Source organism: Cervus canadensis, chromosome 10 (genome assembly GCF_019320065.1).
Source record: "Cervus canadensis isolate Bull #8, Minnesota chromosome 10, ASM1932006v1, whole genome shotgun sequence".
Classification (NCBI taxonomy): domain Eukaryota; kingdom Metazoa; phylum Chordata; class Mammalia; order Artiodactyla; family Cervidae; genus Cervus; species Cervus canadensis.
This window is the reverse complement of record NC_057395.1, coordinates 1,762,410-1,788,776: the sequence shown is the minus strand read 5'-3', so window position 1 is coordinate 1,788,776 and position 26,367 is coordinate 1,762,410. Positions and strand designations below refer to the sequence as shown.

Here is a 26,367-nt window from a genome sequence, read left to right as displayed (position 1 = left end):
ATAAACTATAACTTGTTTTCTCTGTAGGTGACTTCCCCTGGAGGTACAAGGGTGAAGGAAAGGGTGGTGGTGGGTGAAATCTTACTTATTACTGTTTAGAAAAGAACAAAGCCAGTGTTTTTCTAGTGTTATAGCTTGTATGATTGCAGTTTAATATATGCTTCGAGGTATTGGTATAACCCCAGTACACATTTTTTTTTCATCTAACGCAGGTTGCAAGTGATACTTAATGCTTTGTTTGTATCTTCCGGCAGTTACTGAATCCACCTACTTGTTAGATCTCTCACATTCTTCTTCAGTCTTGTCCTGATGGTGAAAGCGTGGCTTCTCACAGCTCCGGGAGATGATACTCCAGCAGCCTCTGTGGCTTGAGCAGTGGACCCTCAGTGCCTTGCTGGCCTGTTGACCTTGTGGGGATTGAGTTCCCTGGTCATTTGCTCATCCCTTGTGTACACTGGACACTCACAGGGAGAGGGACCCCCCTCCCCCAACCTCTCAGCCCCAATCCTGCCCCGCCTCATCTGACTCAGCATGCTCACCCTGCCTTTGGAGGAAAGGGGTCCGTTCTTCCGTGTCCTCCTGCTTGCTGTCTTGCTAAACCCAGGTGCCAGTCAAACATCCCTGCAGCGTTAGCCTCCATCACTTCCTTCTTTTCACATGGTTTAATTTACGCTATATTCTTTCCACAGTTGTTTGACTGTTTTCAAAGACAGCATGGAGATAGAGGGCAGAAAGAAACCTAATTTGAAGTTTAGAATTCTGTTACTTTCAGTATACAGTCTCCTCAGCCCTGGAATTGATTTCACTTGATTGCCACTGGTCTTTGTGAAGAGTGGACCTTGCTTAGGATTTACATATAACCTAGTCAAGTTTGCTTCAATAGCGTATTACTTTGCATAAACTTTGTCAAGGGGGCTTGAATATTTGCTGTAGATTCAGAATTAATGCCTCGCCCTTCTCAAGGTGCTTCCATTGCCTTTCTGCTGTGATGGGGCTCAGAGTTGTGTCAAGTGCCCTCACATCAGTCTGAAAAGTTCTTTCTTAGTTCATAACATTGTGACTTCTCGTTAAATGACAGCGACAGTCCTTACGCAAATTATCTTGTTTAAATTACGATGGATTTTGCTTTCCTAAATAACTGGGCACATTTTTAGGACTCTAGTGGCCTTTATATGTGTATCGATAGGTATTATTTTAGGTGCGTTGAGAAGAATTCTTGACAAGGTACAAAATGGCATTAATTCCAAGGCACTTTTTTTTTTTCCCCCAAGAGTAAGGGGAAAAAACGAAAAATGAGTGTCAGTAGTCTACACTTTATTTACATTTACCCGTGGGAGCAATTGTTTCCCACATAAGCAGCATAAACTGAAATTTTGGTGCCAGTACCCTGGTGTGGTGTTCCATCCAGAATGGAGACAGGTTTTTGCAGGAATGTCATGTGACTGTGAGATGGGCCCCAGAGAGGCTTTGTGTCAAAACAAACACTCACCTGGTCCAAATGGACTTTGCCTCTTGTTCGTGGGAGATTTTCAGTTAGGAATGGGCTCTGGTGTCCAGAGGCTTGGATACGTTGATGTTATGCTACTTCAGTCTCCTGTGTGCTAGTCCAGGCTCTGCTGGGATGTGAACAGAGCCCTGCCTTGGTGGTGGGAGGCGGTCAGAGGGCTGGGCTGGGCACGCCTGATGCCGCCGGTATGTGGGGCCGGTGACTGAAAGGTGGGGGTGCTTCTCTGGCTCACCCAGCACATGTCAGACGGGTTTTCTGTCTTCCTTGTGGAGTCTTGTTGACCTGCTTTTCACTTTAGTCTTTTGATAAACAAGAAGTGCTGCTGCAGGACTGAGAGGGGGTGTCTGAAGGACTTTTACTGTTAAACCCATACAGGATTTCATTTTAAAAAGAGGAGAGATGAGGGGTTGGAGAATGTAACCCAAGATAGTCCCACAATCCTTACAATTTTGGAATTTTAACCAGTGTGATTTGGGGTCTTTCAAAATGCTTGTCGGATCTCAAACTGTGGATTCACACGTGCAGCTTCTGTGGGTGACATCTTGCTTAAATAGTTGTTTAGGGCAAACAGGAAGCTGGAGATGATGTTTGGGTTGGGGGCTTAAGTGTCAGTGGTTCCTACTCAGGTTTAGAGAGCTCTTCTGCAGCCTGGCCCCCAGAGTTCCTGTGTGTGCGGCTCAGCTCCCCACATCCCGGTCCTGTGAAGAGAGGCGTCAAGTACAAGGCAGGCGCTGAGGGTGTGTGTGTGTGAGATGTCTGGGCTTTACTCCCCGCTGTCCAAACATGCCAGGTACATCTTGGCCTTCTTACCTTTGTCTGAAGATGGCCCCCACTTGAGGGGACAGAATTCCTTTGTGACGTGTGCTTTGTCTCTGCTATTTGTTTTTGTAATTCCTGTACCACTTGGTTGGCATTTAATCTTGATACCTAAGAATTGTTAGTGAACTTGCCACACACCTGTGGTTGGCCTCCCAAAGTTGATTTGAAGTCTTGGAAGGCAGGGGCCTCCATAGACCTGGCTGGACCCCTTTGTCCTAAAACACAAGCTTGACTTTGAGACTGAGCGTTAAGCTTTTCATTGGCTGGTGGCGTGTCACGTGCCATCCTGTCGCCTGCAGCTGTTAAACTGGGGAATAAGAGTACAGTGTTTTCAGTCATTAGGAGCCGCTGCATGGATGTTCTTGCATACCCTCGACTGTTCCTGCTGGCAGGAGTCTTCCAGAAGCTTGGATGGGTCTGTGGCCTTGCTTCCTGCTTCCTACTCTGGATGGTGCAGAGCGTGGTTCTGCTGCCATCAGGAGGCTCCCTGTGTTTGGAAAGGTGGATGGATCAACAGCTCAGAACTCTGCTACTGCCAAGACATACGTCTGTAAATATGTGCTCAGCAGAGGATGTTGTAGGTAGGGGAGGTTAGGTAGTTTTAATTCTGTATGACGAGTTGTTTTCAAGATCAGATTATGGTGGTTGTGAAAATGCTTACCTTCCTTCCACTTTGAAAAGGAGAGCTATCTGGAGTGTGTTCGACTTTTGTGTCTGCTTGAACAACGTGTGACCCTCAGTGATAACTTACCTCCTTCATTGCTACGCACGTGGCCTCGAGTGTCTGCAGGTAGGAAATGACTGTGCATCATCGGGCCGCTGAGTCCATGGGGCCTTTTCTTGGTGGCTCTTGGTAGACAGGCTACATGCCCACTGGGTGCCTATGTCATTAAAGCTCTGCCTTTGTGCCCGGTCCACTGTATCTGGGCATCTTCAGTGCTTCACAAACCAGCTTTGCTTCTGTTTTGCTGTCTTCCCACCCTGTCTGATAAGTTTATAGTGACACGTTTTGTTGTTGTTTGAGATAGACCATTTCATGCTTTAATTACTAGTTGTATAATTAGGTTTTGCCTGAGTTCCCAAACAGCTAATTTGTTTCTTTGCTTCCATGCAGGATTTTTATCGGAGACTTTAGGTATGATGCAGAATATGCTGGGTCTATGCCTGCTGTATTTTCTGTTTCAGTGCTTCGATTGCACTGCTTAGCATTTTGTTTTGTTTCTTTGGAAACACTGTGCACCATATTTCCTTAGAAGTAATACATTGAAGGCACAGTTAACTAAATTTCAAATATCTCATAAAGGAAAACTTTACAAGGACAGCAAACTGTGTATCTAAGGGATTAAGCAATGATATGGCATTAACCTCTATAATCTCCTCACATATTTCATAAGGTATCTTGAAGCCCTTTCTTTCAAATTCCCCCATTTCAAATGAATTTGAAATTGACCAGATGAAGCCAGATAACTTTGTGAGTCACACTAGGGATTTTCAAGGAAAAATTTTAAGTGCCAACACACTTGGAAACAGATGAGTTAGTAAAGGAATACAAATTGATCTTTGGTATGGGATCACCAGTAACATGTACCGAGGAGTTTTGGGGTGTGGGGCTGTGTTTAAGCGACTTGGTACTAGGGACCATTCGCTGCTGTAACCCTGTGTCTGTTCAGTGCCTGCCGTTGAATAGATGCTCCGTGAGTGTGTGAATCAGATCCTGAGGCTCGATTAGGGTGATATTGTAAAACATGCACTTCTTCAAGACACTGTTGTGAGTGCTATGGAGAGATAGGGCAGGAGACAAAATGAGGTGCAGAGGTAGATGTTAGCAGGAACTGACATTTGGGTAAGCTTTCCATGGGGGAAAAGGTTGGGGTGGCTTTCCAGGAGGGTACGAACAAGCTATAGCAAGTCTGAGTGACAAGGAGATCCCGTGGATTCACTGGCCTGGATCTCAGTGTTTGTGGTGACGATGTGCGCTTTGTCTGTCTGTCACTCTCTTCTCTCCTGAAAATCATCTTAAAAGCTGATGCGTGTTCCTCACCTGCAAATATGTCCATGGTAATGAGACTCTGAGAGGACTCTGGTCTCTGGCACATCTTTTGAAGATACCATCATAGCTCCCGCCCTGGACCCATGCTGGGAGTGTCCTGGGAGGAGGAGGGTGCTCCACCTCTGGCATCAGCGGTCCCAGGAAACACTGGGACAGGCCCCTCCACCCTCCCGAGTGCCTGCAGTTGGAGCCGCGTTCTGAGCACCAGCATCTGCTGTCCCCCGCCTTGGGGCCACCCCTGTGATGTGGTGGTGCTGTGGCCTTCCCCGCCGGACCCCGCGCAGCGAGGGCTATGCCGCGTTTGAGTGTAGGGGCCACGGAGTGCAGCTGGGTGGCTGTGTGCCCAGGCTTCTAAAAAGGAGACTCCAGGTAGGTGCAAGTTATCTGTCAAAACCCACCGTTTCCTCACAGTCTCCTCTGTTAGTTCAAGAGTCATCTCATTCAGTCCGGTTGGGTACTGCCAGATGTAAGGAATTAATTGCGGATTTTTAAGCAACTTGAGATAACATCTTTAAAGAAAAACTGGGAGGTGGTTTTTGGATTAAGTCATAGGATCGGGGAGTGGAGAGCTGCTTTGGGGTCAGATTTGCTTGGTTTGTTTTAGAATTCTGCGCTATTAGAGTTTATCATGTTTCAGGGAGGCTTTCTTTCCGTCGGAGAAATTCCTTTTGGTCTGAGTCAGCCTCTCTTGTTGGCTGCTTGGAGAGTAAATAGGAGAGGGGAGATTTTTCTTTTGTGAAGCTGGGTGAGAACCTTGAGGATCTCTTAGGTTGGTTATTTTTTTATAAACAGAAGAAAATCATTCAGCATCTTAGTTCACTTTAGAAGATCTTGGTTTTTGCCTGATCTGCATGGGTGCTGTGGGCTGCTGATGCCCCAGGGTGGGTCTCTGCCCTGAGGGGTCTGAGGCCTGGTTTTAATGGTTGTATGTGTGTGCTAAGTCACTTCAGTTGAGTCTGACTCTTCGCAAACTTATCGACTGTAGCTTGTCAGGCTCTTCTGTCCATAGGATTCTCCAGGCAAGAATACTGGAGTGGGTTGCCCTGTCCTTCTCCAGGGGATCTTCCTGACCCAGGGGTCTCTTATGTCTCTTGCATTGGCAGGCAGATTCTTTACCACTAGTGCCACCTGGGAAGCCCTTTATGGTTATGGGTTTTTTGCTTTTTTTCCTGCAGCTTGGAATCCAGCACTTCCAGGTGCATGGCTGGCATGACATGCTTCTCAAATCTATGTCTTTATAGGTAACATGGGGGTAAAACATTACTTCCTTATACTGAAGTTAGTCAAGTCGGTTTATACATGTAGACTTAGGTTATATATTTTTCATTATTTTTTTTTCCATTCTAAGTGGAAAAAAAAAAATGAAAGAAAGAAAAGAAAGGACTCTGTCCTGATCAGTTTTTCCCTTCCTCATGTGTCCTCCTGACAAATCCGTTTGATCCTCCTGCAAGAAGCAGTGCGTCCAAAAGGGCACAGCAGTCATTGAGAAGTCAGAGTGACATCTGAGCTGAAACTCCCTTTCCTCTTCGGTGATCTCAGACAAGCTGCGTTTCCTGCTCCCCTGGCCTCACACCTGCACATGGAGCCGGAAGCGTTGACCTCGAATGAGTGTCCTGAAAACCATCGCTGTGCCTGAGTGGCCCCACGGCTGGCCCCTTGTGGAGTCAGGGGAGGGTTAGGAGGCGCAGGGCAGGCGCCCCCCTTCAGATCTCCGGTGGCCCCCAGGCCTGGAAGGAGAGGCTTGGGGTTGGGGAGAACACTCCTGTAGGTCCACATTGTTTTCCGCGTCTCAGCCTCATTTCCGGTCTCACGCCCCTTCCTGCGCCTCTGGCCCCTCAGGTGACAGTACCGCCCACCCTCTGCCCTGGGCGTCCTGACCCTCACCAGGACGTAATCGGGGAGAACGTGGCTGGCCCCAGTAAGCTGTTGTCTGGCTCTCCTTTTCCTAGGTTGTAAGCAGGTGTGACCAGCATCAACTCACTTCTGCCTGGTCTTCCAGGCCAGTGGTGCTGGGGACGCAGCTCTGCGAGTGAGCGTGAAGGTGTTTCTGCAGGAAATTGGGTTCCTTTACATTGGAAAGATAGAGTACCTGGAAGGCTTCTTTCCCCACAGCTCAGGCCATCTGGAGTGTCAGCCAAGATAGTCACACTGAGGTTTTTGAGTGAGCTCTGAAGTCAGAGGATACAGGATGAAGGGGGCGTTGATCCCAACAAGGTGCCTGTGTCCATGGGGTTTCTTTTGGTGGTTAGGGGCGCATAAGTCTATTTGTGGATTCTAGTTTTCCAAGAAAGTCTTGTTGAAATTTCTTTTTTGTCCAATTGGGCTATTATACATATTTTATACATTATTTGTGCAACAACGTGGTGTTTTGTTCATTGTTTTGTGCTAAAGAGAAGAAGATGGTCCCTGCATTTGGGGAACTTATCTAGAGATAAAAAATATCACCATGCATGTGCAAGGAAATAGGCTGTTTTGTGACACATCTGTGGTCTAGATGAACACCTTGGGGCTGGAGGGCATTTCACAGGCGAGGTGGTTGTGATCTCGGTCGAGAGAGTCACGGACAGCCTGGGTCACTGGAATCATGGGGTGAGTGCTGTCCGCTGTGTGGAGGGCAAGGAACCAGTGTTTGCTGAGCACCTGCTCTGTCTCGGGCCTGGCTCTGGGTGCCTGGGGTAGGATCCACAGAGAGCCGGGAAAAGCAGGCTTGGAGAGAGTGTTGAGTGCTTGGTTTTAGTGTTTAGGATGTAGTGAGTCACTGGAAGTGACTCATCACAGGGCAGGGACACGATGAAATAGGTGTTTTGTGAAGATGAATGCAGTCTAAGGATGTGGAGAGGATTAAAAGAGGAGCCTGGAAGCAGTGAGATGAGTTAGAAGGTGATTCCATTATTGAGAACAAGAGAAGAAGGAAGGGGAGAGGAAGGGATGTGTTCACTTGTTAGGTGAACTTTAGGTGATAAAACTTGTTAGGTGAACTTTAAGGTGATAAAATTATAAAATTACACATGTATGTTTGTTTTGGAAAATCAGAAGGGTGGCCAGTTGTGTTCAGCAGTTCTTCCCTCTTGTCTGTGGCTGCAGATTCCACTCTCTCCAGACTGAAAATGAGATGATAGCTTTTATGCTGCTCTGCGCACAGCATTTAAATCACTGTGCGGTGTTTCATGGATTATATGTCCTCAGTTTCTAACTGTTGGGTGTGTAGCTGGTCTCCTATTTTGTACTACTGTTTATTAAAACATCTGATTTCCTATATACATCTTGACCATGTAGACACACATTTTAAATTCCTGGGTCACCTACTGATCACTTCAGGAAATTTTCCATTTATCGATTCTGTCATGATATGACAGATTCTTCAATTGTCCCAGCTTTTTTTTTTTTTTTTTAATAAAATTTCTCTCCAGATGCAGGATCTACTCTAGTTTCATACATTGCATCTAGATATTAGACAAGGTGCATTTTTAAAGAAAGAAATCAGTGCAGTTGTGTTATTAAGGCCTCATATTCTGGACTTGTCTGGTTGTTTCCTTGTGGTGTCATTTGACTTGATTTTCTGTCCCCTGTATTTCCTGTGGGGAGGTGAGGTTTATGGCTTGATTAGGTTAAGTCAGAGGAGGATGGTATTGTCAGTAGGAACGAAGACAAAAAGTTGATTTTAGGGGGAAGACAAGGGATATAAGCTTCATAAATTAGAATTAAAATAGGACTTGATAAAAATATTGTTCAGTTATCACTTATTCCCAAATGGACATCCTTTTATTCATTGCATTAAAATTTCCTGGCAAGTAATCAAAACAAGCTCCCTGGGGAACTCAGACAGCTCCCAAAGTCACGTGTAGTGAGAGAGGTTGATGTTTGAGTGTCGGGAGAGCTTTGAGGTGAAATGACTCTGAGAAAGAATTTGTATCTGACAGTGACTGTGAATACATTTATAACCATCTATGTGATCATCACAGGAATGTGAAATGTATATGTATGTATTCATGGTGATGTTTTTTAAGATGTAGTAACAAATATCTGTTTAATTTTAAGAAATGTTCGTGGGGCTTCCCCGGCGGTCCAGTAGTTAGGACACTGCGCTTCCACTGCAGGGGGCATGGATTTGCCACCTGGTCAGAGTAAGATCCTGCATGCCACATGGTGTGGGAAAGAAGTGTTCATGAAAGCATTAGCCCATGAATTTATGAGCTAAAACATAATAATAATAGTACCTAGAAGAAATAGAAAGCGTTTCAGCCTTGAGAAGTTCTGATTCGGTAGAGCTGAGATTTGGAACTTCTGACTAGTAGTCAGGTGATGGTGATCTGGGCTGGAATCCTACTTAGAGAACCACTGCTTCAACTAGGATGAGGTTCAAACTGTAATATAATTCTTAGGTGAGTGGTTTTTCAAACTTGATTTTTTTAAACAATCAAAACTTTTTTATTAAAATAAATATTTTACAGACCTACTCACTATGCAAAACATTAAAAAAATGATGCTATTGTGAAGAGATTGGTAGGAAGGCCCGTAGGAAGACAAACAGCTGTGATGCTGCTGTCGGAAACCACCCATGTGGGTCTGAGAAAGGGCGAGGAATCATCGGCAGACCTGGGGCCTAGTCTTGGTTGACAGCATTTATTAGTTGTGACTTCTTGGCAGCAATTTATGCTCTTTGAGTCTCAGTTTTCTCATCTGAAAGTAGGGGTTATAAACCCTCCCATCACATTAGATAATGCACACGAATGTAATGCAAACCTAACTGGGGGTTACTACCTTCTCATTCTTGCCTTGGCTCTGTCCCAAGCCAACTCTGTGATCTTTGTTAGATGATTTCTATGGAGTGGAGCAGGAATTGGGGAGCATCCGTGGCTCGGGTGATGTCTTTGCTGTTATGAAAGTAATGTCACAGGCACAGAGGTCAATCATGGGCTGATTTCCCATATTTCTAGGCTAATGTGCGACTGTAGAGTGATTATGTGCTGGTTCTAATAAAGCAGAATGCCAGACAGTTATTTCCTTGAGGTTGGAATTCACCTTTGGTTTCAGGCTGCGTTTTTCTTTTTTGATCGACATATTAAATGAAGCCATCCACCCTTCAAGGGAGGCAGCAGGTTTGTGGTTTGCTCTCTTGTGTTGTGGTGGTGAGGTGGTGTCATGAATGTTGGGTGTGGTTTGGGGTGGAAAAGGGGGGCAGCAGAGATTGATCAATTGATCTATAGATTTCAATTGAAAATATTTTTAAAAATCCCAGAAAGTTCCAAAAGCATAACTTGAATTCGCCATCCACACAGATGACTATTTACACAGTTCTGGCATTGTTTTAGGTATTATGCATCATCTAAAGTATTCAGGAGGAAGTGGTAGGTTATATACAAATACTACATCATTTTGTACCATGGATTGAGCATCTGTGGATTTTGATGTCCCTGTAAGTGTTGGAACCCCATACTGAGGGAGGACTATATCATGTCTATCTTGAACTACCAATGTTCATTAAAAAAAAAAAGAAAAGAACTTTAGAACATACTTAAAGTTTCTTGCTTTTGGTTTAAGTAGGTTGGAAAGATACTTACCAAGGTAGTCTAGCATGAGGCATCAATCCTACTGACTTTCTATTGCTCTTCTACTGACTTTAAAGAGAATATGCTTTCTGTTTGTGATGTCATTGCCAGTGACTTCGTTTGTCTCTGCAACATAATTTTCCTTGGCTCATAGGATGGACAGATGCTAACCTTGAAGCCCTGTGCCACCATGCCCCTTATTTTAAGGATGTCTTCAAACAATTTCTTGTCTTTTGGTTTCTGAACATTATAGATGTGCAGAGTCAAGTGGTTCTACCAGGATTCTCATGAAAAAGAGCGGCCCCTCCTAGAGAGGTTGTCTTTTCCAACTTTGTGCCTGGTCCTTTCCATCTTCTCCTCCATGTTTCTGTGTGAACAGTTATGTTACTTCTTCTGTCTGTCTTTTGACTCAGTGTGGAAGATTTAACCCCGTTTCACTGCCCTTGTGGGCTTTGCCTCCCTCTCTCGAAGCCACTTTGTGGATTTTTCTCTCTCTCTCTCTCTCTCACACAAATGTGATGCTTGATGTCACATTATTATCTTTTAAAACTGCTCAGAGCTGAACCACGTAAGATACCTTGATTACTCATTCTTTGACAACTTTTGTGCTTTCTCTGGAATGAACTATTCTACCACACCCTCCCCCCACCCCCCCCCACCCCCCACTTTGGTTGGTTTTCTATGAACTTGGAGCTAATTCCATCCCAGCTTGGCCAGCTGTTAAGTAACATCTCATTGTGTTGAGATGGGGCCCTCTCCCGGCCTCGTCTCGACGACAGCTCCCACCATGACCTGCCCTTCTCACCCCTGGTAAGTATCCAGTGAGTTCTCTCATGGGTTTGTCCCCTGCTTCACATGCCATGGTGTCCTCATTCGTGGTTAGGTCTCTGTTGGCACACATCTTCTAGTACTCACCTGAGAAAGACAGAGGGTAACTTTTTGGTGACACTTCATTTCTGAAAATGTTGTTTTCTACCCGCACCCATGCTTTACTGATAGTTGGTGAGTGAGGTCTAGAATTCTGTGTTGTGAAACATTTCTCTTAGGAGTTTTGAAGTCAGTGTGCTGTTATCATATATTTTTGTGTTGCTGTTAATAAAGTCCAACCCATTCTGATTTCTGATTCCTTTTCCCTTTGCTGTGGTGACTTGCATTTTACTTTCTGGAAGTTCCTTCCTTTCTTCATTCCATCCCTCCCTCTTCTGGGATCTGATTCTCCTAAAACCTCACCACCAACCTTTCCCAAATCTTCTCACTGAATGTAATCTTTTTCTCTTCAGAACTCACAAAGCATTTTTTTAACTTACTTATTTTTAAGTGGAGGAAAATTGCTTCACAGTATTGTGAAGCCTCTGCCATACATCAACATGAGTCACCTGTAGGTATACAAGTTTCCTTTCCCTCTTTAACCTTCACAAATCATTTTTATGTTTCATTTTCTTATAAGGCGGGAGGAAAAGGGGACGACAGAGGATGAGACGGTTGGGTGGCATCACCAACTTGGTGGACATGAGTTTGAGTAAGCTCGGGGAATTGGTGATGGACAGGGAGGCCTGACGTGCTGCATGCAGTCCATGGAGTCTAAAAGAGTCGGACATGACTGAGTGACTGAACTGAACTGAACTGAACAGTGTGGTGATGCTCTTTGTGGGGTGGTGAGAGATTTCTTGAAATTGGGATAGGAATCATTATTTCATTATGACTTTCCCTCCTCTATTTCTCTTCCTGTGTCCTGGAATAGAGCTTTCTTTGCGGCATTCTTTGCAGTTTGCATCTTACCACATCTCTGCGCTTTCTTTCTAGCTGATCATAGAAACATCCCCTCCATCTTTTCCCCAGTCTTCTTGGGTGAGAAGCAGTGATTCTGTGTGTGCATTTGTCTCCTGGTTTCTACTCTGGGCTCGGATCCATCTTGGGGAGTGTTGCTTGGCGGGGACATTTGCTTCTTGAGAGTTCTCTATCCAGCCACTTATTGAGAATCTTGTCTTTCATTTCTGGATTTTTGTTCATCATAATGTAAAGTTATTGTTACTGTTCAAATCTTTGGTTATTTTATATGTACATACTATAAGTGAAACCTTTTTAAAAAATTGAGTATATGTCACGTTTGTTTTTTAATCCAATGACAAGTCTACTGATTGTAGAATTAATGTTTTTGGCATTTTTAAAAGTGGCTTATCACTGCTTTCTGTTCAGTTGTATGTATAAGTTTCTATAGCCAGGACAGCAATGATTTCTGCTATAATTTCAAACTTCTTAGTGAAAACCACTGTGAGGTGGAATCAATGAGTATGTTCCAACTTGTTTAGAAAACAAGTTTTTCTCCTGGGTGCTTGACTGTTCCTTGAAAATACAGCCAGTCCTCTGGGTATTTAGAGAGAATTGTGTGGACGAAGGCTGTCATTTAACATCTCCTGAGAGACAACCCTTCCAAGATGTATTTCTCAGTGGCAAAAACATCCTGGTTTTTATACTCTTGTGGGGGGAGGTAATTTTCATGTGTGCTGCTCAGATCTGACTGTTTTTTTAGTGTCCTTTGCTCTGTTAGGATTACTGATGATTCTCATTCTGTGCTTCTCTCCAAGTGGTTGTCTCCATTCAGCACATGGTCAGAGTGACATTAATAAGTACCAGCCTGATGAAAGCCTTGACATGGTGTTGTCGTGGCTACTTGGCATAGCTGACCGCTGAATCAGGACTTCTCTGGAGGCAGGAATCAACAACTGGATCTCAGAATTAGACACACCCTGATCAGACAGTTGAAAGATGATAAGCCAAGTGTGGAGAATATTTCGAGGAGGAGGGAGTGGCCAGCAGTGTCAGATTCTGTTGATAGACCAAGGAAGATGGGTCTTGAGAACTCACTAGCAACATGGAGGCTGTTGGTGACCTTGATAGACAGTTTTGGCACTTGTGGTGGGGAGGAAGCCTGACTGGAATGGGGCTATAGGAGAAGAAGAATCTGAGATGACAGATCTTTAAGAAATGTTGCTGTCAAGAGGATCTAAGTGTGGTAGCTCAAGGACAAAAGTAGGGTCCATAGAAGATTTCATACAATTATTTTAGCATCTGCAAAAATACAGTATTAACTTTTGAAGACTCTGAGTTGACATCTGAGTGCTGTTTTCCATGCTGTTATGGATTTTAAAAAATTAGTTTTATTGAAGTATAGTTGATTTACACTGTTGTGTTAATTTCTACTGTACAAGTGATTCAGTCGTACACATATATACATTCTTTTTAAAAAATGCTCTTTTCCATTATGGTTTATCACAGGTACATTGACTATCATTCCCTGTGCTATGTAAGGGGACCTTGTTGTTTATCCATCTGATATATGCTAGTTTAGATCATACTGTTAACGGTTTTTAGAAACTTTCACAGTAAGGCTGGGGATAGACTTTTAACCTTTCTTGGGATGTTCCAGTCAGGAGAAGCTCTTGGGGAAGAGGATGGCCGAGGAGTCTTGAGGGATGGAAATGATCAGCCTGGGGGGTAAGTGGGGCTCCAAACCTTGGGCACGGTGGGGAGGGGTGCATTTATACAGGATACATTGCGGGCCCTGAGAGGGGAAGGGGTGTGAAGGAGGCTGGACTGTGGTAGGTTCTCCAGTATCAGTTTAAGAGACTGGAAAATCTTTAGGAGGGAATTTATTTCCAGGGAGTACCTTCAAATGTTATAGAAAGGCAGTAGATTATGATCTCATGTGGAAAGAGTGAGGAGGGTTAAGAGGCTTTAAGACCGTGTATTATAAGCTACATTTTAGAGGTCTGTCTGCTTCTGTGTTGGAGCAGGAAATGACAACCCACTCCAGTATTCTTGCCTGGGAAATTCCATGGACAGAGGAGCCTGGTGGGCTCCATGGGGTTGCAAACAATTGGGCACAACTGAGCACACACACATGCTGCTTTTGTGTGCATAAATGTGTTTCAGAAACGAAAGCGGATATGTAAGCTGGTTAGGTCATCCTGCTTGGGGGAAGCGGAGGACAGGGTGATAAATGGCTGGATATGATGGTGAAGGACCACCTTCTCTTTATTCACCCCCCGGGTTATTCATTCTTCCCCATTTCTCTTGCAGAGTGAATACCACTTGGGGAGGAAGAGTAGTAGTACAGTTTGTTTCAGGACTTTGTTCTTTAACAGCTCAACAAATCTAGAAATGAAAAATTCTGGAGCCTGGCTGGACTAACAGCAGCGGGTTTCCTAAGAACTCTCTAGGTGATGTTATTAATATAACCAGGGAATTAGCCGAGTAAGGCCCATGTATTAAGGGGATGCCAAGAGAGGGGTGTGTGTGTGTGGGTGTGTGTGTGTGCGTGCGTGTGTGTTCTACAAGCTTACTGTCTGTGTTCTGGATGAACAGTTGATTTCAGTACTGAATCTCTTTCTCTTTTTAAATTTTTTGGCCTTGTGGCATCTTAGTTCCCCAGCTGAAAGTGCTGAGTCTTAACCTCTGCACCTCCAGGGAATTCCCTGAATTTCCTTTTAAAGAAGTCCAGATAAATGAGCGTGCATGCAGAGCAACTGTGGAGTGTTGGCATAGTGGTTTCTATGGTCATGTTTAATAACTTTGAGAACTGGAACCTGAACTGTTTTCTGTGCTGGTTAAAAAGTGACAGGGATTGATAATACATGTTCCATTTAATGATTCCCTTGGAGGGCTTTGGATTCCCTGGCTTCACCCTTGGAAGGTCTGAGTCAGTAGATATGGGGTAGGGTCCATAGTCTGTGTTTTTATTAATAACTGTCATTAATCTTGTGCCTCCTCCACCCCCAGCCTTTCCTCTCAGAAGGAGCTGTACCTGACATCACTGTTTAAATTGGTAAAATAGAGTGTTAGTGTGAATTGAACTTTTTATTAGTAATTCTGCACTATGGATGATTCAGTAGCTAATGGCAAAGGTTATAGTTGAGTATATTTTCATTTTTGAATATACAAATGAGAGTGATTTTAGAAATTGAAAAACAGCTATGTTTTTTCCTCACGTCATTTTACAACTTGATTTCATGTTATATTCTGTGATATGTATGTTGTGTGTGTATGTGTGTGTGTGCATGTGCATATGTGTGCATGCATAAGTGTGCACACACACCCAGGTAGAAGTGTGTGACACTTAAAATGAAGTCCTTTGTCTTCCTTCTTCCCCAGCCCCACCCCTCAGGGATAAATATTAAAATGTTGGTGTGTTTATCTGGGGACATTTTTCTATGCACACATATGAGTGTATATAATTGTCTTTATAAAACGGACTCAAGCACACATGCTGTTCTGAGCTTGCTTTGTTCACTTGTGGTCTTAACATTCTTCTGTGTCAGTAAGTTTTAGACCTGTTTGTAGTGATTACTTGGAGCCACTAAGGCAGACAGCCTCCTTTTCTTCAGATAGGCTGCAACATGAGCTTTTCAGACACACAGTATGTGTTGCTTGCTTATTAGAATGCCTCGATAGATAGGATTGGGGAGATTATTAAGTATTTCATATTGGACCATGGGAAGCTCAGCGTACTTAAGAGGAATTACTATTTTGTGTGCCATGAGTTGAGCTGGTTTCTGCAGCTCCTATCACAATAGTATATGGGTGTCTGAGCCAAAGGGATGTACATGCCTGAGTGACTCCACCATAAAAAAAGCAAAATGGACTCAACCAAATATAGGGGGCCACCTGAATTTTCCATCAAGTGCAGTGTTGTTGATGAGGTTAATTCCTTTTCATGGCAGGAGTTTATCCCAGTTTAAATTGTTGCGTTCCCTTTTGGTGGTGCTAATTTGCCGTATACTCTCATACAGGATCCAAACTACTGGATACAAGTGCATCGACTGGAACATGGAGATGGAGGAATTCTGGATCTCGACGACATCCTCTGTGATGTGGCAGATGACAAAGACAGAGTGAGTTCAAGTCCAGGGAAGCGGCTCCGGTGCATTTTGTGAAGACTGGGGAGGGTGTGGGTGGAGGGGAGCACTTTCCTTTCTGTTTCAGACTCACATACTTTAAAGAGCATTGGGGCCACTCATGCTGGTTTGTTTGTTTTATTGTAAGTATCATGAATCTTTTGTTTTCCTGAACCCTGGGGACTCAAAACTAGGTTTTGGGAATTTTAAAATTGCAGCGTTTTAAATGGAAACATTTTAAGAGGTTTCCATGCCATTCCCCTCTTATTTTCACTGAACATAACATCTTTCTTGACAACTCAGGCCTGTCATTATGATCACCATTTCTGTTTTGATCCCAGTGGCTGGCATTCCCTGGCTGCATTCCAGCATCCTCCCAGTGGGCTTGGCTTCCAGGAAGCCACCCTTTCCTCTGTAGCTCCTCTTTAAGTACCGTCATACTGAAACACCATCTTCACTGTCAGCACTTAAGCCATGGCCTGGATCCACTGAGGGAGGGGCCAGAGGAATGATTCAGAATGTGTTAGGAGTGTGACGGGCTGCTGGGAATTAACAGATTCCACCCCTCTCAATCCTACCCCCGCCCCCAGCCTTTTTTTAGGCAGCTGGTTAATATGATTTTATTTTAGTATTTACTAAAGTTTTAAATATAATCACATAAAAACTAAACATTTCAGAAAGTGTGAAGTATTAGAAAGTTAATGAGTACCATTGATCTTTCCAGGCAAACAATCTCTTTTGCTGAGATAAGCAATACCAATTCTGCAGCTGACAATATGTATAATATGATACTCTACCAGAGTTTAAAAATAGGCTTGATTAAGAGATTGCACGTGATACAACTGAAGTAGTGCCAATTCTTGATTGGATGAGGTGCTGACTTGAGCAGGCTGTGGCCACGCCCCCTCATGTTTGGCAGTGAGATGATGGGGAGGACTAGCCGCCGCATCCTCACCTGTTCACCAAGGCCTGTGATACTCGGGGTGGGCTCCACAGTGATGTTATGTCATGGGATCAAGGAAGGTGAATCTCCCAGCGGTCACTCCTATTCCTCCAGTGGATGGAGGTGATCACTCCATCCACTGGCCCCTTGCCTCCTGGGCTGTAGGCTGCTGCATCATCTTTACACCTGCATTCCCGACAGGTAGCATAGTGCCTGGTTTGGAACTGGCTGATGTCTTATGTGTTTTCTTGAAATCGTAAGGAAAAGGAAAATTTCCAGGTATCAGGTATTGTGTAACGTCAAGGATATTTGATTCACTAGCACCTGCCACAGTGGGGTTTGTCCCCTGCAGCTCCCGTGGGCTGGGAGCACATTGTGTTGAAAATACAGAACTTTCCTGCCCATATGTGATTTGCTGCTGTTTCTCCAGGTGTCAGGTCTTCTCATGAGGCTCCAGGAGCAAGAGGCTCTCAAGTCCTTTTGCTGAAATCCACATGAAGAGGCCCCTCTCGAGACTCAAATTATAGTCATTTTATTGTGCAGCTCAGCTCCAGAGCTTAGACAACTACAGAGATTTATGAAGAATTTAAACAGGTGTCCTTTCCCAGTCATAATGCTGCAAAGAGATGAGCTAATGTTGTATTGATCTTTTAATATTTTTTCTTCTCCCTTCCTCTTCCTTCTTTCCTTTTTTCGGTTGTTTTTCTTCTGTAGGATAATATGGCTTCTTGTGCAGAAAGAGAAAAATACTGGCAAGGACATAGCTACTTGTGACCCCATTGCTGCCCGAAGCTCATTACTGCTGCTGCTTGAGTGGGATTTATTTTTCCTGACACTCTTTTCCTTCAGCTACACACACACTTTTTCTCTTAAATAGGAGTGAGTGAGTAGTAGCCTACTGTACTGAAGTTGTTTATAAATATATTTCCTGTCCATTGACGGTGACTTTGCTGACAGAGCTGCACAGTGTTCTGTTTTAGGGAGTTTTGTGCTGGTTCATTCCTCCTGGTTTGGATTCTTGGATTTCTGTGGAGGAGGCCCTTGGTCCCGGTGTGTCCCTGCCCCCAGCGGCAGTGATGAGCATGCCTGTTTCTCCACCTGTTTCCTTTCAATTTAAGTCTAGTTAATTTACAATCTTGTGTTAGTTTCAGGTGTATAGCAGACTGATTCAGTTACACTTGTGCATATATTCTTTTCCATTATTGGTTATTACAGGATATTGAAAACTATTTCTTTTCTGGGTTGAGCACAGATGTAGGTTTCCCCCAGGTTGGTGCCTTTTCACTCTGCATTTTTACTTTATATCCAAGTAAAGAGAAGGAGTAAGAATTGGCTCTGAGATTGCCTCCGTGCTGTGTCTCACCCTGATGTGTTGTGGGACCGCGGGTGCCACAGGAGCCGGATGATATGGCACCTGGCGGGTTCATGAAGCACCCCCATCAGCATCACGCTCCAGACACAGTTCACATTCTGAGTCGGTGTTGAGACGTAGGCGTTCAGCCATCGGGATACTGAGACTTATTTTACGGCCCAGTGTATGGTCTTTTTGGAGAGAGGGAGAGATAGGAGAGAGAGAAAGTGGGGCAGGGGGAGAAGAAGAAAAAAGAAAAAAGAGGGAGAGAGAGAATAAGGCCAACTGTAATCTGAAAGAGTTGCATATTAAAATCATAGGGTACTTAATAAACTGTGTTTTAGATTTTATATTCTTATGTAAATTTGATGATGCTGAATCTACATTTTTCTGGAATCTTTTTTTATATATCCTTTATAGGTCAAAAAATATATTTTTAACCTAAGAAAGAAATACTTAAAATATTAGTAAGAGAAATAAGTTTTCAGACAACTTTATATCATATAGATTAAATTTAGTTTTCAAAGGGAAAAATACCACTGACTAAAATAGTTTTTGAATCCGTTTTATTTGTTCAGAAATATTTAACTGTGTGTGTGCGTGCATGTGTGTTAGTCACTCAGTTGTGTCCAAATCTTTGTGACCCCATGGATTGTAGCCCACCAGGCTCCTCTGTCCATGGGATTCTCCAGACAAGAATACTAGAGCAGGTAGCTATTGCCTTCTCCAGGGGATCTTCCCACCCCAGGGATTGAACCCAGGTCTTCTGCACTGCAGGCAAATTCTTTACCATCTGAGCCATAGAGAAGCCCAAATATGTTTATGTGTATAATTAAGTTTTTGAAAGAGCATCTTCATGGACCCACTTTAAGTTGTAACTAAAAAAATATAACTAATCCAGAATCTCAGCACCACATGAGTGTTGTTAGTTGATTGCTATATTATTTTGTGTATTATTTTTAATTCAAAGAAAAGTGTATTATTTGAAGTGATAAAGTTATTCAAAGTGAGGGATTGTGTGTAGTCAGCTGCATGGCTGTTTTCCATGGTTCTGAAATTTGATTCTGTATAATTACCTTGGAGTGTTTTCAACTTTTTTTTGGCAGGTTCTCTGACTAAGAATCTTGACACCTATTTTGCTTTTAGGTTAGAAAAGCAATCTTCTAAATAAATAATACAATCCCTCTTTAAAAAAAAAAAGTCCTGTTTTTTGGAACTCCTCTGGGCTCCTGCATTTTATACCCTCCACCCCTCAAGTGAGCCAACTCATTGGAAAGACCCTGATGCTGGGAAAGTTTGAGGGCAGGAGGAGAAGAGGGTGATGGAGGATGAGATGGTTGGATGGCATCACTGACTCAGTCTGCATGAGTTTGAGCAAACTGGGAGATAGTGAAGGACAGGGAAGCCTGGTGTGCTGTAGTTCAGGGTTACAAAGAGATGGACACAACTCTGACTGAGCAACAACTCCTCGAGTGCCCCAGGTGCTGTTTTTGCTCCCAAACTGTGAAGAGAAGACTTCATTGGCTTGTCTGCTTGGCAGTCTCTGTGAAAGGGCAAACTCAGAGGTACAAATTTTTACCTGGTCATTGAATTTGTAAAATTATGAAAAAATAGTTTTAACAGGATTAAGAGGAAATAATTCAAATGATCACAGAAGAAAATTGAAGTATCTATTTCGCTGTATTTTGGTCACTGTCCTTTAGTTATTAAAGTTCAATGCATAGCACTGAGAAGTTTTCATTTAGTGCCTATATGATTCTAATTCCAGGGCTTACCCAAATGTATTCAAAATGGTGTGTGTGTGGGTTGTCTTGGGTTCTTGGAGTAGGTTTGATTTCCTAAGACACAGAATATTCCAAAGTTGCGTTGGGCATGAGTATGTGCCCTGTGTGTTCATCTCTTCTGGACATCGGTTCTTCCGGGCAGGGTGCAGAGTCAGCCTGCACGTGCTGTTACGATGGTCTGTTTACTCTCAGAATCTGATTCTCCGTCTTCTCATTGACATCCTGCCAAACTGTGAAAAACCAAAGTGGCTTTCACGCATTCTCTAGCACGGTTGACAGCAGCTGTAACTCGAGCCTTCCTGAATGATGCACTATGTTTTGTCTGAATTTCTTCCTGATTTGCTCTCCATTATTTATTATTTACTATCTCTGAGCTTCTCTTAGTTCTCTGTTCCTCCTGTCTTTCCCTCTGTACACTACAGTAAACTGGGCACATAAATGTCTGGGTGAGAATGCTGGTCACTTGCTTCTCCCTGAAAGCTGGCACCTTATATTGACTGAAGGGTGGAAATGGACGTTTCAGGTGGAAGCGATCAGCACTTAAGAGTCGGAGAAGGATGCTTTGTGGGGAGCAGTCAGCAGGAAGAGAGTCTTTTTCTCACTCACAGCGTTGTCTTCTCTTAAGTCTTTGGTGTTGAAGGTGATTTAAGATGTGGTATTTCCTCTGTCATACTGGGATGTAGTTTTGTTTTGACCAAGGATGATGTCATGTGGTTCTATCTTGGTGATGGCCTTGGGAAATATCTTTCACTTATCCATATCTTGCTCTTTGTAGGAAGGGTTAGATGGGTTAGCAACTTCAACTCTTTGAAGAGTTTGTATGTTTAGAATGGGGTCCAGGTTGTCAAAGGGTTGGTTGCTGTGGAGACAGCTGTCTGCTGCTTGTTGGAAAGAAGCCAGGATTCTCTGGGGGACAGTCTGGCTGGCCAATGTCCGCAAGTAGAAGAATATTGAGAAAAAGAAACTTCTAAAATGTATTGGCATTGTGGACAAACAACCGTTTCCACTTGTCAGTGAAAGCGAGCACAGAGGCATTCGTGGAATAGACAAGTTAAAATTGCATTGTTGAACCAAAGCCAAGTGCCCCCCTGCTGTTGAAGAAGGGTTAAGTGGAGAAGTTTTCAAGCCAGGGTGCTGAATAATAATAATAATGAAAAGACAACACATGTAATAATTTCCTTTGAAAGATAAGGCTTTTGATATATAGTTTTAAAAATTATTTTTGGTTAATTTAACCTACTTATTGACTGAGCACCTATTATATGTTAGACATTGTGGTTAGTGCCACAGTACATTGTTGAACACACAAGTAGGTATAGTTCCTGCTTTCTTGGGGCTTAGGATCTATTATGAGAGTCAGACTTACTGATAGATAATGATTTTGAGGAAAAGGACCGATCCTGTGAAATACGTGACAAAGTCCCCTGACCATGCTCAGTGGGAAACAAAACTTAAAAAAAATGTGAGCGAGCTGGAATTTGAAGGACAGCCAGGTGAGAACAAGGAAATGTTAGGTATTCAGATGTGCCTTTGAGAAATATCCGCAGCTGAATGTGTCAAGAATGAATGGGCGAACTTCCCTGATGGTCCATTGGTTAAAATTCTGTGCTTCCAAAGCAGCGAGTTATGGATTCCATCCCTGGGCGGGGAGCTAAGATCCTACAAACTGGGTGGTTTGTCAAAAAATTGAAAAAGGAATGAATGAGCAGGAGGCATAGTGGACCCAGGGGGCCAGTTGGTGGGCTTTGTGGGGGATGGGAGATGGATGGAGGTTGGATCTGGTGGTGAAGTGGGAAGTAGGTAGGTAGGCAGATCTGAGGTGGTTTAATAGGTAAATTTAATGGTGGAATTATTACCCAAGGTCAGGAGTGTTGGGGGGGACCCTGGTGGGGGATCAGGATTTAGTCCTGGCTTTAGCTGGTTGAAGTACCCTGGAGGATCAGTTTGGCAGGTGAATATTTGGAACCAAAGCACAGATAAATGTGTGAATCTGATATGAAATTGTTAAAAAATCAGATTAAAACAGCATTCAAAATATAGCCTAGTTTTAATGAAAATAATTATACACCTTTGGAAAGGTTTTAAGGGCCCAATTGAAATAGTTATCTCTGAGGGTGGTATAGGTGAATAAGTGGAGATTTTGTTACTTTCTTTTTTAAAATTTCTCCATAGTTCTCCTTCTGCCTAATTCCAATATGAAGAGAACATGAGTTCTAAATTTAGGTTATAATAGAAACATCCTTTTTTTTTCTTTAAAAACAAAAAACAAAAAAAAAACTTTAGTGTGAATTGGCATAGTGATGATTTAAAGTTTGCTAACCTGAAATAATTTGTATAAATAGACTTCATTTAACTAGATGATTTGATTAATTTCCTCCTAAATGGATTTATTTGAGTTAGGTTCTAAACAAGAAAATATTTAAATTAAATGCCAACAGAGCACTAAATGGCTAATTAATTAACTCGAAGGGATTATTTGCCAACATTTAATTATTTCGTGAGTACTGGTTCACCCACTGCTCATTAGTTTGTGGGTTGGTGGGTCGGGGAGCACAGGGCCAGGTGTATCCGAGGTGGTGGTGGGTGGGGGGAGTTAGCTGAGGGGGATGGAAGCAGTAGGACCTTTGCCGGTGGGTCTTGGCTGGGCAGCCTTCCTGGGGGAGGCCTGGAGGACTTAGCTTGGCTGGGGCCACCCAGTGAGTCAGGGGGAGTGGGGGTCAGTTACCATTGTCAGTGGTAGGCTGGGGCTGGGTCCCCTGGTCTGCTGCGTGCTGCTTTTCTATGCTTCATCAGCAAGGGGCATCTTGGGGGTGGCTGCTGGGGGGTGGCTAAGAGGCTACAGTGCCCCTGTCTGAATCCTGGCCTGACTTCTTAATGACCCATGGCAAATCCTGACTTCTTTATGACCTTTGGCAAAGTATTTAATCTCTGTAACCTCGGTTTTCCCATCTCTAAATGGTGAATAGTAATTGTATTACCTTGTAAGTTTGTATTAAGTTTAAACCTGAGAATTTGTGTTAAGGTTTCAGCATTGTGCTTGGCAAAAATAAGACCCCAGGAAACGGTAATTTGATCAACCTTGATCACTGTTGCTGCCACCATCTTTGAATTAGGGAAACTATTCATTCTTAAATACCACCTCCTAACGATTCAAAAACGAACATATAAGCTGGACTATCTTAGGTATTTGTTTTATAGAAAGAATTTCTATAGATATTCATTTTCATTTGCTTATTTTAGTATTTCTATCAATTTGAAGAGAACTTGATATGAAATAGATGCTCAGGGATAGTTGAGGGGGGAAATAGATTATTTTCTAACAAACCAAACCAAAAGTTTTGACATCAAAAGCAAAGGCAACAACAAGCAAAAATAAATGAGTAGGAATATATCAAATTAAAAAGTTTCTGCTCAGCAAAGGAAACTACCAATATTAGGAAAATGCAACCTACAGAATGGGAAAAAAATATTTGGAAACCATATATCTAATAACTCAAATAACTAAAAAAAGAACACCAAAACCAAAACCCAACTGGGTCAAGTAATGGACTGAGGAAATGAATAGATATTTTTCCAAAGAAGACATGCAGAATTACCACCAGGAATGCAGACATGTGCTCAACATGACTGATCATCAGGGAAACAACTCAAAACCTGTCAGAGTGGCTGGTATCAGAAAACAGGAGACAGCAGGTTTTGGTGGGGATGTGGGGGAAGGGAGACCGAGGCTTTGTTTACTGTTGATGGGAATGTAAATCAGTGTAGTTGCAATGAAAAATTGTATGTAAAATTCTCAAAAAATCAAAACTAAAATTACCAAAGGATCCAGCAATCCTTCCTCTGGGTATTTATGTAAATCAAATGAAAACACTGCCTTGAAATGATATCTGCCCTCCCATGTTCATTGAACTATATTATTCAGTTGCCAAGATACAGAAACAACCCAAGTGTCATCCATGGATGAATGGATACACACACACACACACACACACAAAGGAATATTATTCAGCCATAAGGAAGAAGAAAATCCCATCATTTGTGACAATGTGGGTGGACCTTAGGGAATTTATGCTAAGTGAAATAAGTCAGAGAAAGACAAATATGTATTGTATGATCTCATTTGTGTATAGAATCCAAAAAAAGCCAAACCCGCAGAAGCAGAGGTTAAAAGAATGGTGGTTACTAGGGGCTGAAAGGTGGGAGAAAAGGGGTGATGTTGGTTAAAGGGTACACAATTGAGATGAACAAGAACAACATAATGACTAGGGTTAGTAATATTGTATTGCATGCTTGAAAGTTGCTACGACGTAGATTTTAAGTGTTCTCACCCAAGAAAGATATGGTAATTATGTGCTGTGATGCAACTGTTGCTAATACTCCAGTGGTAATTGTTTTTCAGTATAATCAGTGCATCAAATCAACACTTTGTACACCTTAAACTTACATAATGTTATATGTCAGTTACATATCAAGCTGGGGAAGGATGGGAAGGAAGGCCTTGTTTATGGTTTTAAAATATTACTTGGCCAACACTGACAGTTCTCCAGAAAAAACAGCACATCTCAAAACAAGTGCTCCTGAATAAATGCTGTGAAAAGGTATTTTATAACAACTTTCATCTTAAAATGTTTTGCATAGGTTTTCCTTTCTCTCATATCTCAAGTGCAATGTATAAAATTCAACTTTTCATGTATACATCACAAAAAGGAAAAAAGAGGAAGAAGGTAGATGACTGTTGGCTTCTTCCTGATATTTTCTGAATAATTTCGGAGAAGTAATTATAAATGATAAACACGATCATCCCATTCACTCATGCAACTATTAATAAAGGATAGAAATCATGTAGAAAGTAGCAATTTTTTCCCCTTCCTGGATTGTGTAGTAAAAAAGGAGGAAAACAGGAAAAGTGTGGATCCTTTGACCCTCTTATAATTCCAAAATAAGTCAACTGTTAAAACTGAATCCTCACGTGCTACATACTGTAGCAGGATAGAGATGTAACTTTGTATCGGTCCTGGGAGTTGGGTATGGTAGTGTCTTCGGTTTGAGAAGTGGGAGAACCAAATATATTTTCTAAACCTGCAGATCTCTTTCACTTCTTTGGAATCCTGCCTGGCCTCAGATAACAAGCAGTTTAATTGCTGGTTGGGGTTGGAGAAAGAGGCTAGTTTAGCTGGTAAAAATATATTGATTTTAACTACTATATTAATTTTGTCAGACTACTTGTATGTAATCTTCTTATATGAATATTCAAATGCCAAGAGTTTTGTCATGTATAATTGTATCACAATGATTATTATCACAATGCTTGATTATTATCACAATCATTGATGCCCCATGTTCCTATGTAAGACTAAAATTACAGCATCGGTTTGAACAAAGATTAAGCAGATCTTACAGATTCACTCATTTCTTCATTAATTGCATCCTTCTGACAAATGCTTTTCAGTCGCTAATACACTGGAGAAACATATGGAGGTGCTGAGGGCGTATTTGTGGTGTGATGTCCTCTTATCTCACAAAGCTCTCCTTGAAGTGAGAAAAAGAGACTCTGAAGCAGTGAATCTGGGCTGTAGTGGAGCATAGGAGGGAAGGCCAGCTCTCAGGAAACAGGTGTGCTGATTTCAGTGAATGAGAAGGAGCAGATCTGGGAAAAACCAGACGCAGAGGGAGCAGCAACCTGAAAGGGAAAAAGGTTGCAGGATCTGAAGGGGATGAGTGTGGCTGGGATGCAGTGAGCAGCTGGGAGTGGGGAAATGGTGGGGTTGGAGAGGAAGGCGGGTATTGAGAACTATATTAAGCTATTAAATTCAATAGAAAGCCATTAAACTGTCAAACTGAGAGGTGACACAGAGGTATAATTTTACAAGGTGGATTTGGGAAGAATGCATTCTAGGTGTGAGTGAGGAATGAGGGCAAAGAAGATATATGGAGAATGATTTTAGAGTCTTAACTGGAGCAAGGTGGGTATACAGAAGTTCCATTTCATATACATGGAAGATGTCACAAGTGGAATAAGGATTCAGGGTTGGGGACAGTCAAGTCTTCTTCCTGTTGAGACATTGAACTGATTTTGCAATGCCTGTGAGACATCCAGACAGAGATGTCAGGTAGGTCATTGGACATATAATTCTGAAGCTCAAGGGGAAGATTGTAGTTGGAGATATGAATTTGGAAATAACTACTACATAGAATAGATGGTATTTAAAGGCGTGTGACAAATAGTGTTTCCATGTGGCAAAGTTTGCAATCATTCTAACCTGGTCACCTTTATTGGTTCCTCCAAGAGTGTACACCCTCATCTTATTGCTTGCTTTTACTGTGATGGAAAATACTAGTAACATTTTAATTAGAAATTAGTATTAAAATGTGGAAAAGAAACTCCTTAAATTCTTCTGAGTCAAAACATTTGAATTAAAATAACTTGAGGTTTAGATACTGAGGAAAACAACTGACTGTGAAAGGCTATA

The 26,367-nt window shown here is 42.6% G+C and overlaps 1 protein-coding gene across 20 annotated transcripts in view; it reads left to right on the top strand.

Annotated features, from left to right (window-relative positions):
- PARD3 (par-3 family cell polarity regulator) overlaps positions 1–26,367 on the top strand; it is a 561,862-nt gene that overhangs the window by 81,959 nt on the left and 453,536 nt on the right. For all 20 annotated transcript variants that reach the window (XM_043480525.1, XM_043480524.1, XM_043480531.1 and 17 more), the window contains exon 2: positions 15,715–15,816. In XM_043480525.1, the coding sequence (XP_043336460.1) occupies positions 15,715–15,816 (102 nt within the window). The remainder of the gene's footprint in view (positions 1–15,714; positions 15,817–26,367) is intronic.